Genomic DNA, 15,148 nt, shown 5'->3' with positions numbered 1-15,148 from the left:
GCTTCAGGTAGCAGTACTCAGCTTCAGGTGGAAGTGCTCAGCTTCAGGTAGCAGTACTCAGCTTCAGGTGGAAGTACTCAGCTTCAGGTGGAAGTGCTCAGCTTCAGGTAGCAGTACTCAGCTTCAGGTAGCAGTACTCGGCTTCAGATGGAAGTGCTCAGCTTCAGGTGGAAGTGCTCAGTTTCAGGTAGAAGTACTCAGCTTCAGGTGGAAGTGCTCAGCTTCAGGTAGCAGTACTCAGCTTCAGGTAGAAGTACTCAGCTTCAGGTGGAAGTACTCAGCTTCAGGTGGAAGTACTCAGCTTCAGGTGGAAGTGCTCAGCTTCAGGTAGCAGTACTCAGCTTCAGGTGGCAGTACTCAGCTTCAGGTGGAAGTGCTCAGCTTCAGGTAGCAGTACTCAGCTTCAGGTGGAAGTACTCAGCTTCAGGTGGAAGTGCTCAGCTTCAGGTGGAAGTACTCAGCTTCAGGTAGAAGTACTCAGCTTCAGGTGGAAGTACTCAGCTTCAGGTGGAAGTACTCAGCTTCAGGTGGAAGTGCTCAGCTTCAGGTGGAAGTGCTCAGCTTCAGGTAGCAGTACTCAGCTTCAGGTGGAAGTACTCAGCTTCAGGTGGAAGTGCTCAGCTTCAGGTAGAAGTACTCAGCTTCAGGTAGAAGTACTCAGCTTCAGGTGGAAGTACTCAGCTTCAGGTGGAAGTGCTCAGCTTCAGGTGGAAGTGCTCAGCTTCAGGTGGAAGTACTCAGCTTCAGGTGGAAGTACTCAGCTTCAGGTGGAAGTGCTCAGCTTCAGGTGGAAGTGCTCAGCTTCAGGTGGAAGTGCTCAGCTTCAGGTAGAAGTACTCAGCTTCAGGTGGAAGTACTCAGCTTCAGGTGGAAGTACTCAGCTTCAGGTGGAAGTACTCAGCTTCAGGTGGAAGTGCTCAGCTTCAGGTGGAAGTACTCAGCTTCAGGTGGAAGTACTCAGCTCACTCAGCTTCAGGTGGAAAGTACTCAGGCTTCAGGTGGGAAGTGCTCACGCTTCAGGTGGAAGTACTCAGCTTCAGGAGGAATTCCTCAGCTTCAGGTGGAAGTACTGCGTGTGGAAGGGTTCTAAAGTAAAGGTATTTATGTTTGATAAGGAGAATGTACTTAAAGTATGAGCAGTAAAAATACTCAGTGAAAACTCAACAGATATTTTAAAGCAACAAACTGGAGAAGCTGTGAAATGTTCATGAAGCACAAGCGCAGTTTCTGATCCGTGGTTTCAGTTCTTCAGATATAATGTTGGACGGTTTCAAAGTTTCTCAAGTGTTTTGAGTTAAAATCAGATTTATGAAGTAACTAAACCTTTGCAGTAACTAATGGAGTAAAAGTGTAAAGACGTTAAATTAAACTACTCTGAAGTACAAGTACCTCAAGTGAGTTACTCTGCGCTGGTTACTGATCAGTCACACTAGCTCCGGTGGCTATGCTAACATCATCACGTCACAAACAGAAGCGTCAACATTCCTTTATTCAGGGGACACGGGACTCTCAGACCTCCACAGGGGACCCTCACACCTCCACACGGGACCCTCAAGACCTCCACACGAGACCCTCAGACTTCCACAGGGGATCCTCAGAGCTCCAGGCTGCTTCAGAGGACCCTCAGATGTTGAGGCAGTATGCCGGTTTGGGGTCCTCGGGCAGCTGCAGGGCTTCGGGCAGGACCCCCTCCGGCGTGCTCACCATCTTCACGGTGTTCTTACCGAACAGAGTCCGCTCATACTCCATCAGCTGCCTCCAGAACCCGGCATTGGGTCGGATGAATGGACGCTGCTCCAGAACCGCCTCGTGAGCCCGCCTCAGGCTCAGACCCTCAAACCTGCACAGACCAGAAAGCACTTTAAATACGGCAGTCCAGCACCTTAAGAGCAGGAGTCCGGGACCCCTGAAGTCCTGGATCTGTAACGTCTTTAAAACACAGAAGAAGTGTTTCATTTCACTCCTTATCCCTCTCTGGGGGGGGGGGGGTGTCACCTCATCAGGTAGGCGATGATGAGGGCGGGGGAGCGGCTCCGGCCGGCGCTGCAGTGCACCAGAGTCCTGCCGGTCCGGTTCTGATGGATCTGCTCTCCCACCAGGTCGAAGTACAGTTTCAGGGGGGCATGGGGCTGGTCCTGCAGGGGGACATCCAGCACCGTGAGCCCGTCCAGGGGGGGGTAAGCCACGCCCTGCAGCCCGCTGGCGTTCACCACCAGAGAGATGCTCCTGCTGCACAGGATGCTAAGCCGTAGGGCTGGGTCCAGACCGCTCAGGTACAGCCCGGGACGCACCTGAGACACCGCCATGCTGCCCCCACCTGAGCACAGGACACAGATGAGAAACCGCCATGCTGCCTCCCCCCACCCCACACCTGAGCACAGGACACAGCTGACGTCTACCTGCACCCTTCCAGAGAAGACTCACCACAGAACAGTGCCGCTATTCAGCAACCAATGAGTCCAACATTTGACCAATCATAGTGAGGGAATGTTGAACTATGAGTCACACACACACATACACACAGCTCACGTGATGATGAGTCAGTTTCACTTCAGGTTTCTCTCCGACAGACTAACATCACATGCAGGTAAGACCTTCTATTTACCCGGGTTTTAACACAGGTGTCACTAACTACACACCACCACACACTAACTACACACCACTACACACTAACTACACACCACTACACACTAACTACACACCACTACACACTAACTACACACCACTACACACCACTACACGATGTATTCCGGTAAAGTCCGAACCCGTTCAGGGAGGATCAGTTCCTCTAATAAATAGAAGCAGCTGATCCGGGTCTGTGATGGTTTCCTGTTTGTTTGTTATTGAGTTTGTTGTTTGTAAGGTCGAAGTATTCAGATAGTTTATAAGCAGTTTTACTCCCGAGGGTTAAATAACAAGTAAACTAAACCTTCCGGGGGACGTTTTTCAAAATAAAAGCCTCTGATTTCTATCTTTCTGTTAGACAACAAACATCCATGGAACATGTTTGTTGTGTTCTAGAATTTCTCTACGAGGCAAGGAGTCCAGACGAAGTAGTTTGGTTATGATAAAGCTGATTTATTAGTAAAGCTCCCAGACATGTTAGAATACCAAAGAAGTTGACCCGTTAGCATGGAGCCAGGGTTCACTGAAAGGTGAACACTAGGAGTTGTGTGGGTGTAAACTTCTTTAACGCTCTAAAGCTCGTTCACATAATGCATTTGATCCACATGTTTGTGTAGAGTGTTGAACTTGTTCACCGGTCACATTTAAATAGTTATAGCCCTGCAGTTTTCATTCTGTCGTCTTACACCGTTTCATACTTTCACAACTACTTTGACTCACACTGAACCCATCCTCTGGATCGCTGAAACAACCTGTATGTTTCCTATCTGTGTCAAACACTAAATAATTAAATGATGACTGTTATGCTCGTCATTTTTAATCCCAGTCTATTAGTATCTGTAATTCAACCTTTCTTCCTGTCATTGAAAAGCTCCTTATGGTCTGCAGCTTCAAACATGTTGCTAATTGGCCTGTGCCATAATTACGAACAGAATGAAACTCCAACATCTTCCCGTTAATGATCTAAATGTGATAGTTACTACTCTCATTTCTGCCGAAGAAAACCCTGATGATGATGAGATGAAACCTGTGAAACCGTGATGCAGCCAGAATGAATGGATTTTCTGGGTGTTCTTCCTGAAAAGGTACTGAAACGTTAAAGTACTTCTAGATTAGGTAAGCACTTTTCGCTTTGTGGCATCTGCTCTACCGGTTTAAAATGTAACAAATATATTCACCCAACAGCAACAAGAAGCTGTGCAGGGAACACTTCAGCGATGGCTAAACTATTCAGACCCTGAACGCTCCAGTTACAAAGAGCCTTCCTCCCCTTCCACCGGTCCTGGAAGAAGCAGAACCTCTGGATTTAGTTTGTTAGTTCAGAGCATGGTCCGTTAGTCCATATCCACTCTTGCCCGCTCATGCGTTCAGACATGTGTTTCAGGTCTGTCCTGTCTGTGTCCACGAACTATCACAAGCACTTGTTTTCAAAAGTAAGCAAGGGCAGCAAAAGATGGCACTGGCGTACCCACAGCTGGTAAGCCGAGCCTTTCGATCGAACCAACCTCTCACAGATTCTCTTGAGGGTTTCTCCTTTCCTCGTGCCTGTTGGGTTGTATTCACTTCTGGTTTGTCTGGTCCGAGTTCTTTTGCAATCAGTTTTTCCACTTATGTTTTTCTTTGGAAGGGATACCGGTGTAGAGATTTACCTGGGGCTAGCTGAACTACATTAGTGCTACTCCACATCGCCATACTGCTCCTCTCTGAGGTAAATGTCCGTAACGTGCTCTGACTGCTCTAAGCTTGGTTCTATGGGCATATTTTCAGAGCCCCCAAACCATAAAATGTACGATGCTGATCGGCGAAATATGTGCCTTTTCGCGTAGCAACCGGGGAACCATTGGCTTCAATACCAGCACTGGTAGTGCTGAGCGAACTGGAGCCCAGGGAAGACAGCCTATGGCTACCACAATGATAAACGAAGTGAAAGTGAATGCAGGAATCATTCTGGAGTTCTAAAGTCAAATCTTTATTAGCATGTCATAAACACAGATATTTTTGCAAAATGAGAAAGATTATAAAAAAACAAATGAAAAAAAAGCAGTGTCTGTAAAACCCCCCCACAGTCTAAAAACACAGGTTTTAAAACATTAAGTGGAGGCTTCAGTCTGTGGCAGTCCAGGGAGCAGTGTGTGTCTGTGCAGAATGGACCCTCGGAGGACACGGTGGGATTTATTCTCCACACCAAGGCGTTAACGCCCAGAGCCCCGAGGAGGATCCTCCACTGCAGGCCTCCTGACCGCTTGTTCACTGGAGGTTTGGAGAAGAGCCTCCACGCTGGGTTACAGCCCTCTGGTACGCTAAGCCTTCCACACCGTGTCCTTCCACTTAGTGTCTGTTTGTTCATGACCAGAGTGCAGAGTATAAAATCCTTTTCCATTTTGCATATGGATGTCCGACTGAGTTCTGGGTTTCAACCAGTGACGTGCGGTGAGGTCAATGCCTGGGGAGGCACGGATAGTACTGTTGAACTTTCCTGTCGGCTCCCGGACCGTAGTCAAGGAAAGCAGGGGATGACTCTCTGCAGTCTTCCAGGGCCGAAGCAGCAGGCTTCGGGTTCAATAACCCACTTTGTCCAAATAATAAACAGGCAAGCTCTTCTTTGGAGGCCGTTGTATTTCTTGTGATCCGGTTACACATTCTGTTCTTGCTGCTGTTCTGTTCACCGTTCTCGACACACGCGCTCACGCTCGTGCACACACATACATCCATGCGCCACAGCCCCCCCTCTCTTTCTAAGGTACAGGCGATTCAATGACCCTTATATATAACAGTGTATTACACAAGATGTTTGTACTACCGCTATTCACACATTCAGCACAAATGAAAGTAGTGCATGGCCTTCCCTTACTTATAAATGAAGTCCATTATCCTGCCCTTCTGGACAAAGCTGTCCGAGACTTTGTTGTAGGAGTCCTCTTTATTGAGTTTGAGTTTTCAAAAATGAAGTGCAGTTGTAGCCGCAGTGCATTAGAGCTAGCTCAAGATCGCCCCCTCCAGTGCGGCAGAGGTCACGGCTGCCTCCCCTGGTGCTTTTTCATTGCCGTTCTACGATGAGACCAGCGAGCCTAAAAATCATGTATAGGCTACGGGAAATAAGCTCTTTAGAGTCTATGGATGGCCAGGACACATGTAGTAAAGGGATCTACAAAGATTACATGTGTGACCTACAGTGAGATGGTAACAGGGATGCGTTAGTGCGCGCTCCAGCCAGCTTCTGCGGGGTGACGCATCTGAGGTGAGGCAGAGCTCGGCCCTGCCTCACGTATCATCGCTCCCATGTAGTTGTAGCGGAGCTCTGCAAATTTCCCGACTTTGAGTATCAAAGGCGATTGGAATCACAGAGAAATCCCATCAGCACAGATCAGTGGACGCATTTTATTATTATAATTCTTTTCTTACGGTTTTTTTCGTTACATTGGCGTGTCAGAAGAGGCTCTGCCTCCCCTGACTTCACGTCGCTGTCATCATATTCTGTTAAAACTCCAATGTCAGGAAAAGGATCCCCTTTGTTAGGGGTTTCCTTTCTGTTAAAATACTCCCGCAGCTTCTCCATCTCACCCTCAGTTAGTGTTGTAGTCCTCTCGTTCAGGACGGTTCTGGTGTGGCAGACCGACTTCAGGCCAAGCAGAGAAGCCCCGGCCTCGGTGTCGTGGAGTCCAGGACCTGCAGCCTCCACGATGGTCCTCAGCTTCACGACCACAGCGGAACAAAGCCTCCCATGGACTGCAGGTATGCTGCTCACCTGGCATCCAGTCGGGCCCCCCACACCAGAGGCCCCTCCAGGAGCCAGAACAGAGATGCTGCAGGTCCCCATCTGGCCCATTAAAAAGTGTTCATGTTTTAAAAAGTCCTTTTAAAACATGAACACACACGAATAAAATCACCGTTTGTTAAAAACAATGACGTGTCCAAACCCCGGCCTGCTACCCCTCTCAAAATGCTGCTGGCTACCGGCCTCCAGACAACAGCATGGTCTGCTGTCAGGGATCTCTGTAAAAACTGTAGTTTAAAAGCAGCTGCTCGGCCCTCCAGGTGCACCAACCCTTGCCCCCCCCCCCTCCTCTTTTGGCAAATAAAGCGTGCACTCAGGAACCCAGTGCAACATATCCCGAAAGAAATGTAAAATAATGGCTTGCAGTTTTTTAACAGACCAGCCGGGGGCTCCACACACTTGAGCTTGTGGCAGAGGCTGGATGCTGCCAGGCTGTTGAGGACCAGCCCCCTGCCTCTGTACGACATGTGTGGCAGCAGAGACCGCCATTTATTTAGGTAATGGTGCTCAACCCGGTCGAAAGCCTTTTCCTGGTCCAATGAAACCAGACCAGTGTCGAAACCCAAGGAACCAGAGTTTTCCAAAATATCTCAAATTAATGACACGTTGTCAATAATAGAGCTGCCGGGCACACAGTAGGTCTGGGTCCGGTCTACCACCTGGTCCATCACCTTCTTCAGCCTGGACGACACGGCCCTGGACCGCAGCTTATAGTCCATGCACAGCTAAGAGACGGGCCTCCAGTTTCTGATCTCCTGCAAGTCCCCTTTCTTCAGGGGGAGGGTTAAAGCTGCTCTCCTGGAGCTCATAGGGAGGGAAGAGCCATTCAAAACTGAATTAAAAATGTCCATTAAATCAGTTTAAAAAAGTCCCAGAGTGTCTTATAGAACTCCGAGGGGAGACCATCTATCCCAGGGGCCTTCCCCCCCTGCATGCTCTGCAGTGCTGCACAACATTCCTCCTCAGTCAGGGGCCCGTCCAGCTCTCTGTTGGTGTCTTCAGAGACGGTTGGTAGGCCCCTGCAGAACAGATTGAAAGCCTCCTGGTCCTCGGTGTACTCACTGGTGTAGAGGTCTCTGCCGGATCCGGCTGTTTCCTGTCAGCTGCTGTGCTCCTGCTGACCTCAGAGCGTGGATCAGCCGGCCCCGCCTGTTCTTCTTCTCCAGACTGAAGAAGTATCTTGTCGGTGAGTCCATTAATGCAGTGCTCTGGAATCTGGACCGGACGGACCAGCAGGTCTGCTGAAATGGCTTTTTTAGATTTGAGGTCTTCAATACAACCTTGATTTCCTGTGGACTCTGTTTCTGTCTCCAGATCTCTCACATACCTGGTGATGAGAAGCCTTGAGAGGGTCCTGTAGACAAAGCTGCATGATGTCAGCTTTCCCACCACTGCTTCAATGAACTGAAGTCCGCTTTCCTTTCCCTGAAACCTTTCCAGGAATAAATACAGACCTCTCTAAAATGTGTATCTCAAAGCAGAGCAGTGGTAAAATACCAATATGCAGGTTTGCATTTTATATTGGCAATAAAGACATCACATAATACCAGGGAGGGGTCAGAGCAGCCAACAGGTAAAATAGCACACTTCTTAAGAACATCCACATGGTGCTTAAAGCAACCAGGGTAACCTCGCCATTGATCACACATCCTCCCTAGTGGACCCGTGTGTATGTCTCTGGTGTGTGTGGTGCTCTCTCCATATATCTGATAGACTATGTGTTGCTACTAACTGTGGCTTTTCTACAATCAGTAGGTGGTTCCCTATGGTTCCTGCCTAAATCATCGTTCTGTGTGAAATCACCCCCTGAAAGTAAAACCTTCTCTGGTTCTCACTTAGAGCAGCGCTGAGCTCGTTTCAGAGCTGAACTCTTGCACTCTTTGGAGCGTTTGATAAAAACCAGAAGCTCAGAGCTCTCACCACCAGCAGCCTGCCCTTTACCCTTTCCTCTGCCCTGTGGGAGTTAGGGAACAGGACTGCCCCACTGCACTGGTACTGCTAAAATCCCTTTAAACCACCTCCCATCCCATTCCCTCCTCCAGTCCGTCCTGTTTAAAAGTTGCTGAGCGTTTCTTGTAGCATTTACTTTCTTTAATTTAGCTCAAAGATGAAACCCCTCTTCCCCACATCTGTAGCCCCACTGACATTCAGTGTACACACTTTAAAATCACTCATTAAAGCATGAGAGGGAGAGGAGGGAGACACAGCTTCAGAACAACACGTATGTTAACCCAGCAGACTGACTGCTTCACATGAGAGAGAGGGAGAGGAGGGAGAGGAGGGAGACACAGCTTCAGAACAACACGTATGTTAACCCAGCAGACTGACTGCTTCACATGAGAGAGAGGGAGAGGGAGAGGGAGAGAGAGAGAGATTTTAAAAAATCTATTTTTAGGAAAAAGTGATAATTTTGAAGAAATTGTCGGAAATTCAAATTTGGAAAAACAAATCTGAAGTTTGAAAGAAAATCAGAAGGAAAACGATTGGGAAGCAAGTGGATTTTTAAAGAAGCTGATTACGGCCGGATGAAGGCGGAGTTGGAATAAAGAGGAAACAGTTGGACATTTTTAAAAGTCAAAAAGAGACAAAAGTCCAGACATTTGAAATCGATCTTTAAAACCTAGGAGCAGAAGTATGATTGGATAAAGTGTCTGTTCTGCTCCCTGCTCTAATGTAGAGGCACAGCAGAAACCAGGTCCCAGCAGCAGACCTGACCCTGAACATCCCCGAGGTCCGGTACCATCCGACCATCCACACCCCGACCCCCAGAACCAGAACCAGTCAGACCCAGAGGAGCAGACCTGCTGCTGCACCCCGCCTTCAGGCTGTACGCACCATTGTTAACATTCAAATGATCGAGGTCTAAATATCGTACGATGTTAGTCATGTTTATATATCGTACGATGTTAGTCATGTTTATATATCGTACGATGTTAGTCATGTTTATATATCGTACGATGTTAGTCGTGTTTATATATCGTACGATGTTAGTCATGTTTATATATCGTACGATGTTAGTCGTGTTTATATATCGTACGATGTTAGTCGTGTTTACATATCGTACGATGTTAGTCATGTTTACATATCGTACGATGTTAGTCATGTTTACATATCGTACGATGTTAGTCATGTTTACATATCGTACGATGTTAGTCGTGTTTACATATCGTACGATGTTAGTCGTGTTTACATATCGTACGATGTTAGTCGTGTTTACATATCGTACGATGTTAGTCGTGTTTACATATCGTACGATGTTAGTCATGTTTACATATCGTACGATGTTAGTCATGTTTATATATCGTACGATGTTAGTCATGTTTACATATCGTACGATGTTAGTCGTGTTTACATATCGTACGATGTTAGTCGTGTTTACATATCGTACGATGTTAGTCATGTTTACATATCGTACGATGTTAGTCATGTTTACATATCGTACGATGTTAGTCATGTTTATATATCGTACGATGTTAGTCATGTTTACATATCGTACGATGTTAGTCATGTTTACATATCGTACGATGTTAGTCATGTTTATATATCGTACGATGTTAGTCATGTTTACATATCGTACGATGTTAGTCGTGTTTACATATCGTACGATGTTAGTCGTGTTTATATATCGTACGATGTTAGTCGTGTTTATATATCGTACGATGTTAGTCGTGTTTACATATCGTACGATGTTAGTCGTGTTTATATATCGTACGATGTTAGTCATGTTTACATATCGTACGATGTTAGTCGTGTTTATATATCGTACGATGTTAGTCGTGTTTATATATCGTACGATGTTAGTCATGTTTATATATCGTACGATGTTAGTCGTGTTTACATATCGTACGATGTTAGTCATGTTTACATATCGTACGATGTTAGTCGTGTTTATATATCGTACGATGTTAGTCATGTTTATATATCGTACGATGTTAGTCGTGTTTACATATCGTACGATGTTAGTCATGTTTACATATCGTACGATGTTAGTCGTGTTTACATATCGTACGATGTTAGTCATGTTTACATATCGTACGATGTTAGTCGTGTTTATATATCGTACGATGTTAGTCATGTTTACATATCGTACGATGTTAGTCGTGTTTATATATCGTACGATGTTAGTCATGTTTATATATCGTACGATGTTAGTCGTGTTTACATATCGTACGATGTTAGTCATGTTTACATATCGTACGATGTTAGTCATGTTTACATATCGTACGATGTTAGTCGTGTTTATATATCGTACGATGTTAGTCGTGTTTATATATCGTACGATGTTAGTCATGTTTACATATCGTACGATGTTAGTCATGTTTACATATCGTACGATGTTAGTCGTGTTTATATATCGTACGATGTTAGTCGTGTTTATATATCGTACGATGTTAGTCATGTTTATATATCGTACGATGTTAGTCATGTTTATATATCGTACGATGTTAGTCATGTTTATATATCGTACGATGTTAGTCATGTTTACATATCGTACGATGTTAGTCGTGTTTATATATCGTACGATGTTAGTCGTGTTTACATATCGTACGATGTTAGTCGTGTTTACATATCGTACGATGTTAGTCGTGTTTACATATCGTACGATGTTAGTCGTGTTTACATATCGTACGATGTTAGTCGTGTTTACATATCGTACGATGTTAGTCGTGTTTACATATCGTACGATGTTAGTCGTGTTTATATATCGTACGATGTTAGTCGTGTTTACATATCGTACGATGTTAGTCGTGTTTACATATCGTACGATGTTAGTCATGTTTACATATCGTACGATGTTAGTCATGTTTATATATCGTACGATGTTAGTCATGTTTATATATCGTACGATGTTAGTCATGTTTATATATCGTACGATGTTAGTCATGTTTATATATCGTACGATGTTAGTCGTGTTTACATATCGTACGATGTTAGTCGTGTTTACATATCGTACGATGTTAGTCATGTTTACATATCGTACGATGTTAGTCGTGTTTACATATCGTACGATGTTAGTCATGTTTACATATCGTACGATGTTAGTCATGTTTATATATCGTACGATGTTAGTCATGTTTACATATCGTACGATGTTAGTCGTGTTTATATATCGTACGATGTTAGTCGTGTTTATATATCGTACGATGTTAGTCGTGTTTACATATCGTACGATGTTAGTCGTGTTTACATATCGTACGATGTTAGTCGTGTTTACATATCGTACGATGTTAGTCGTGTTTACATATCGTACGATGTTAGTCGTGTTTATATATCGTACGATGTTAGTCGTGTTTATATATCGTACGATGTTAGTCGTGTTTATATATCGTACGATGTTAGTCATGTTTATATATCGTACGATGTTAGTCGTGTTTATATATCGTACGATGTTAGTCGTGTTTATATATCGTACGATGTTAGTCATGTTTATATATCGTACGATGTTAGTCGTGTTTACATATCGTACGATGTTAGTCATGTTTACATATCGTACGATGTTAGTCATGTTTATATATCGTACGATGTTAGTCGTGTTTATATATCGTACGATGTTAGTCATGTTTATATATCGTAGTCAACAGTTACATCAAATAATATACATCACGTCTCTACACGTTAACCTGTTTCTGTTAATATGAAGATGCAGGATCAGAACAGAAACCAGGTCCCAGCAGCAGACCTGACCCTGAACCTCCCCGAGGTCCGGTACCACCCGAGCATCCACACCCCGACCCCTAGAACGAGACAGACCCTGAGGACCAGACCTGCGGCTGCAGCCAGCCTCCAGGCTGGAGATAGTAATCCACCGGCTGTAGACAAGACCCCCCAGACTGGAGACAGGACCCCCATGGCAGGACCCAGGAGCCCCCAGGCTCGAGACAAAACCCCCCACACTGGAGACAGGACCCTCCAGACAGGACCCAGGAGCTCCGAGACTGGTCCCAGGAGCCCCAAGGCTGTAGACAGGACCCCCCAGGGAAACCCTGCTGTGAAACCTGGACCAAGGGGACAGAACGCTGAGAGCCCAGTTCGTGGAGCTGCCCCAAGCCCAGAGCAGGTCCCGCTGGGTCTGGGGGTTAGGGTGGACCGGCATGTGGTTGAGAAGGTGGAGGTTCTGACCCGGGGGCAGAGCACCAACCCCGCCTGGTTCACCTGGAGGAAGAAGCGGATCACAGCCTCGGTGGCTCACAGCATCACTCACTGCCGCTTCGTCAACGGCAAGAGCCAAGCCCCGCCCATTTCCTGCCTGGCTGCTGTCACAGGTAAACCACACCCACATATATAGGAATGAAGGTTATCATTAGAGAGAGGGGGTTCTGCCCCCCGATGAAGGTTATCATTAGAGAGAGGGGGTTCTGCCCCCCGATGAAGGTTATCATTAGAGAGAGGGGGTTCTGCCCCCCGATGAAGGTTATCATTAGAGAGAGGGGGTTCTGCCCCCCGATGAAGGTTATCATTAGAGAGAGGGGGTTCTGCCCCCCGATGAAGGTTATCATTAGAGAGAGGGGGTTCTGCCCCCCGATGAAGGTTATCATTAGAGAGAGGGGGTTCTGCCCCCCGATGAAGGTTATCATTAGAGAGAGGGGGTTCTGCCCAGATTAACTCAGGTAATGAACACCCACTGTATAATGGGGAGTAATCATTTGGTTGTTTATCATCTGCCAGGTGAGTCGCAGAGGGTCCAGACCAGAGCCATGTCCTGGGGGGTGAAGATGGAAGCCGAGGCCGTCCGCAGTTATCAGGTACAGAGGAACACCTGGTTAAACATGACCTTGTCTCTCACTATTCCCCACTTCCTGTTCCTGGTGTCTCAGTCCTTCCTGTCAGCTCCAGCAGCTTTTTGGTTTTCAGGAAAAGGTAAAACATGTTGAGATTTAAAAAAGGAGAAAGAATTTGTTAGTTTTCGGAAGGAATTCAGAATGCTGACAAAAAATCTGAATTTTGGGAAAAGTCAAAAAGTTAAGATTATGATAAAGGCAACATTTAGTCCGACACTTAATGAGGTTTATTATCTGTCCTCGTCCGGCAGGCTCTGAAGACCGTGGCGTTGGGAAGGTCCGTCTCGGTGCTCGACTGCGGGCTCTTCCTGGACGCTCAGCGGCCCTGGTTGGCTGCCAGTCCGGATGGTATCGTGACGGACAGCCAGACCGGCCAACGGCTGCTCTGCCTGGAGGTGAAGTGTCCCTACAAACACAGGGACAGACGGGTGGAGGACGCCTGCAGAGACGACCCGAACTTCTGCCTGCAGATACAGGACCAGGACGGACGGATTGCCGGAGAGGTCAGACTAATTCACAATGACATGTCCTCTCCTTGTCTCCTTGTCTTTAACATCCTCTCCTCGTTCACAGGCCCCGGTGTATGTCCTGAAGTCGTCCCACAGTTACTACACTCAGGTCCAGGTCCAGCTGGCGGTGACAGGTCTACATCAGGCCGACTTCGTCGTCTTCACCCGCAGAGAGACGGCCGTCGTCCCTGTGACCTTTGACCCCGAGCTGTGGGAGGAGACTCTGTCCAAACTGGAGATGTTTTACCGAGACGCCGTCCTGCCTCACCTGAGAGATAGGGGGGTGTCCTGGACCCCTGAGCTGTAGAGACACTTTAAAGTCCCCTCTCCTGCAGTGTGTTCTAGAGGTTCTGAAACCGCCATTGGATTCCTTTGTTACTTCCGGACCATGGTGACATCCCTATGGAACACTCGCGATCCTATTTGCTGGCGCGCGGACACATTGTACGTGTAGGCTAAGGGGCGGGACATCTCTAAGCGGGTGATGCGTGTTGTTAACGTATCGGCTGCCGAACAAGCGGAGACAGAAGTCGTGTTCTGGCCTGTCTGGATACCGGATGCAAACCGTGTTTAAGAAGAGTTTTAATCTGTTATTGACGGGTCCTTCAATTTACGTCCCTTAAAGGCCTGGATTTATGGGCAGAATACATACTTATTCATCAGAAACATTGAAGATCTTGGAGAGATGTTACAGTAGAGACACTCACACACTGACCAGCAGGGTCTCCTCTCTTGTAACGTCTAATGAAGCCAAACAGTCGCGTAGTTTTGTCCTATCTGGAACCTCTGTCGCTCTTAAGATACATAGTTTGTCATTTCATTTGGAGGATTTGTTCATACGGAAGAAAGAAAACTTTCTCCATTTGAGTTCTTTTCTTGCTCATTTATAACATTGAATCTGCTGGAGCTGTTACCTCCGCGACCCTGACGGAAAAGCGGGAGAAGATGGATGGAATCCGAGAACTGAGCTTTAATTGTTTGTTACATCAGGTGAATAATCTGTATTTTGAAGAGTATTTTAATAAAGATTTTATAACATCTTTATCTTTTGTGCTTCCCTCACTTACATTGCCCTGAGAGTTTCTGAGGTTTATTCTGAACCGGGTAACAGGGTCTCTGCTCCCTCTTAGTGGGGGCTTGCCCATTAAATGCAGATTTTCACCGTAAAAAAGTGATGCCAGAAAACAATACTTCTGTTGGTCAGAAAGGGTTTACTGAGTCTAGAAATATGAAGACGGTGTCAGATGTCTGGTCAGACGGCAGAGACAGCTTTGTTTTTACGGAGCTGCGACGTCACGATGTCTATCTTGTATACAGGCGTCATGTTCTCGAGAGGATTGATAATTATATACAAGATCAGCGCCTCAGGATCACCTCATACTGCATCACTCTATACTCTAGAACCCCCGGTAGACGGTATCTGCAAAGGTAACCTGTAGCCCCCCCCCCAAAAGACAGAA

At 46.4% G+C, this 15,148-nt stretch overlaps 2 protein-coding genes across 13 annotated transcripts; one reads left to right on the top strand and one right to left on the bottom strand.

Moving 5' to 3' along the window:
* Positions 1 to 1,470: 1,470 nt before the first annotated feature.
* Positions 1,471 to 2,937, bottom strand: LOC134880167 (dual specificity protein phosphatase 14). 4 transcript variants are annotated; one of them, XM_063906918.1, is made up of 3 exons: positions 2,734 to 2,937; positions 1,996 to 2,317; positions 1,471 to 1,840 (listed from the first exon to the last, which is right to left on the bottom strand). In XM_063906918.1, the coding sequence occupies exons 2-3, from the start codon at positions 2,304 to 2,306 to the stop codon at positions 1,624 to 1,626; spliced, it is 528 nt and encodes a 175-aa protein (XP_063762988.1). In that variant the 5' UTR covers positions 2,307 to 2,317; positions 2,734 to 2,937; the 3' UTR covers positions 1,471 to 1,623. The 4 variants fall into 4 exon arrangements, with proteins under 4 accessions (XP_063762988.1, XP_063762989.1, XP_063762990.1 ...); XM_063906919.1 differs by having other exon boundaries at positions 2,425 to 2,935; XM_063906920.1 differs by having other exon boundaries at positions 2,530 to 2,934.
* On the top strand, positions 2,513 to 14,732 carry LOC134880156 (uncharacterized). Of its 9 annotated transcripts, none has more exons than XM_063906894.1 (7): positions 2,547 to 2,587; positions 3,626 to 3,710; positions 9,078 to 9,227; positions 12,042 to 12,663; positions 13,067 to 13,143; positions 13,431 to 13,682; positions 13,753 to 14,732. In XM_063906894.1, exons 2-7 carry the CDS (start codon positions 3,681 to 3,683, stop codon positions 13,993 to 13,995), a joined length of 1,374 nt encoding a protein of 457 aa, XP_063762964.1. In that variant the 5' UTR covers positions 2,547 to 2,587; positions 3,626 to 3,680; the 3' UTR covers positions 13,996 to 14,732. The 9 variants fall into 9 exon arrangements, with proteins under 9 accessions (XP_063762967.1, XP_063762965.1, XP_063762964.1 ...); XM_063906893.1 differs by lacking the exon at positions 2,547 to 2,587 and adding an exon at positions 4,010 to 4,102 and having other exon boundaries at positions 3,666 to 3,710; XM_063906895.1 differs by lacking the exon at positions 3,626 to 3,710 and having other exon boundaries at positions 2,527 to 2,587.
* The last annotated feature ends 416 nt before the right edge of the window (positions 14,733 to 15,148 follow it).

This window comes from Eleginops maclovinus, chromosome 18, assembly GCF_036324505.1.
Source record: "Eleginops maclovinus isolate JMC-PN-2008 ecotype Puerto Natales chromosome 18, JC_Emac_rtc_rv5, whole genome shotgun sequence".
Lineage (NCBI taxonomy): Eukaryota > Metazoa > Chordata > Actinopteri > Perciformes > Eleginopidae > Eleginops > Eleginops maclovinus.
Note: the sequence above shows the minus strand (reverse complement) of the source record. Positions and strands in the feature narration are given on the sequence as shown.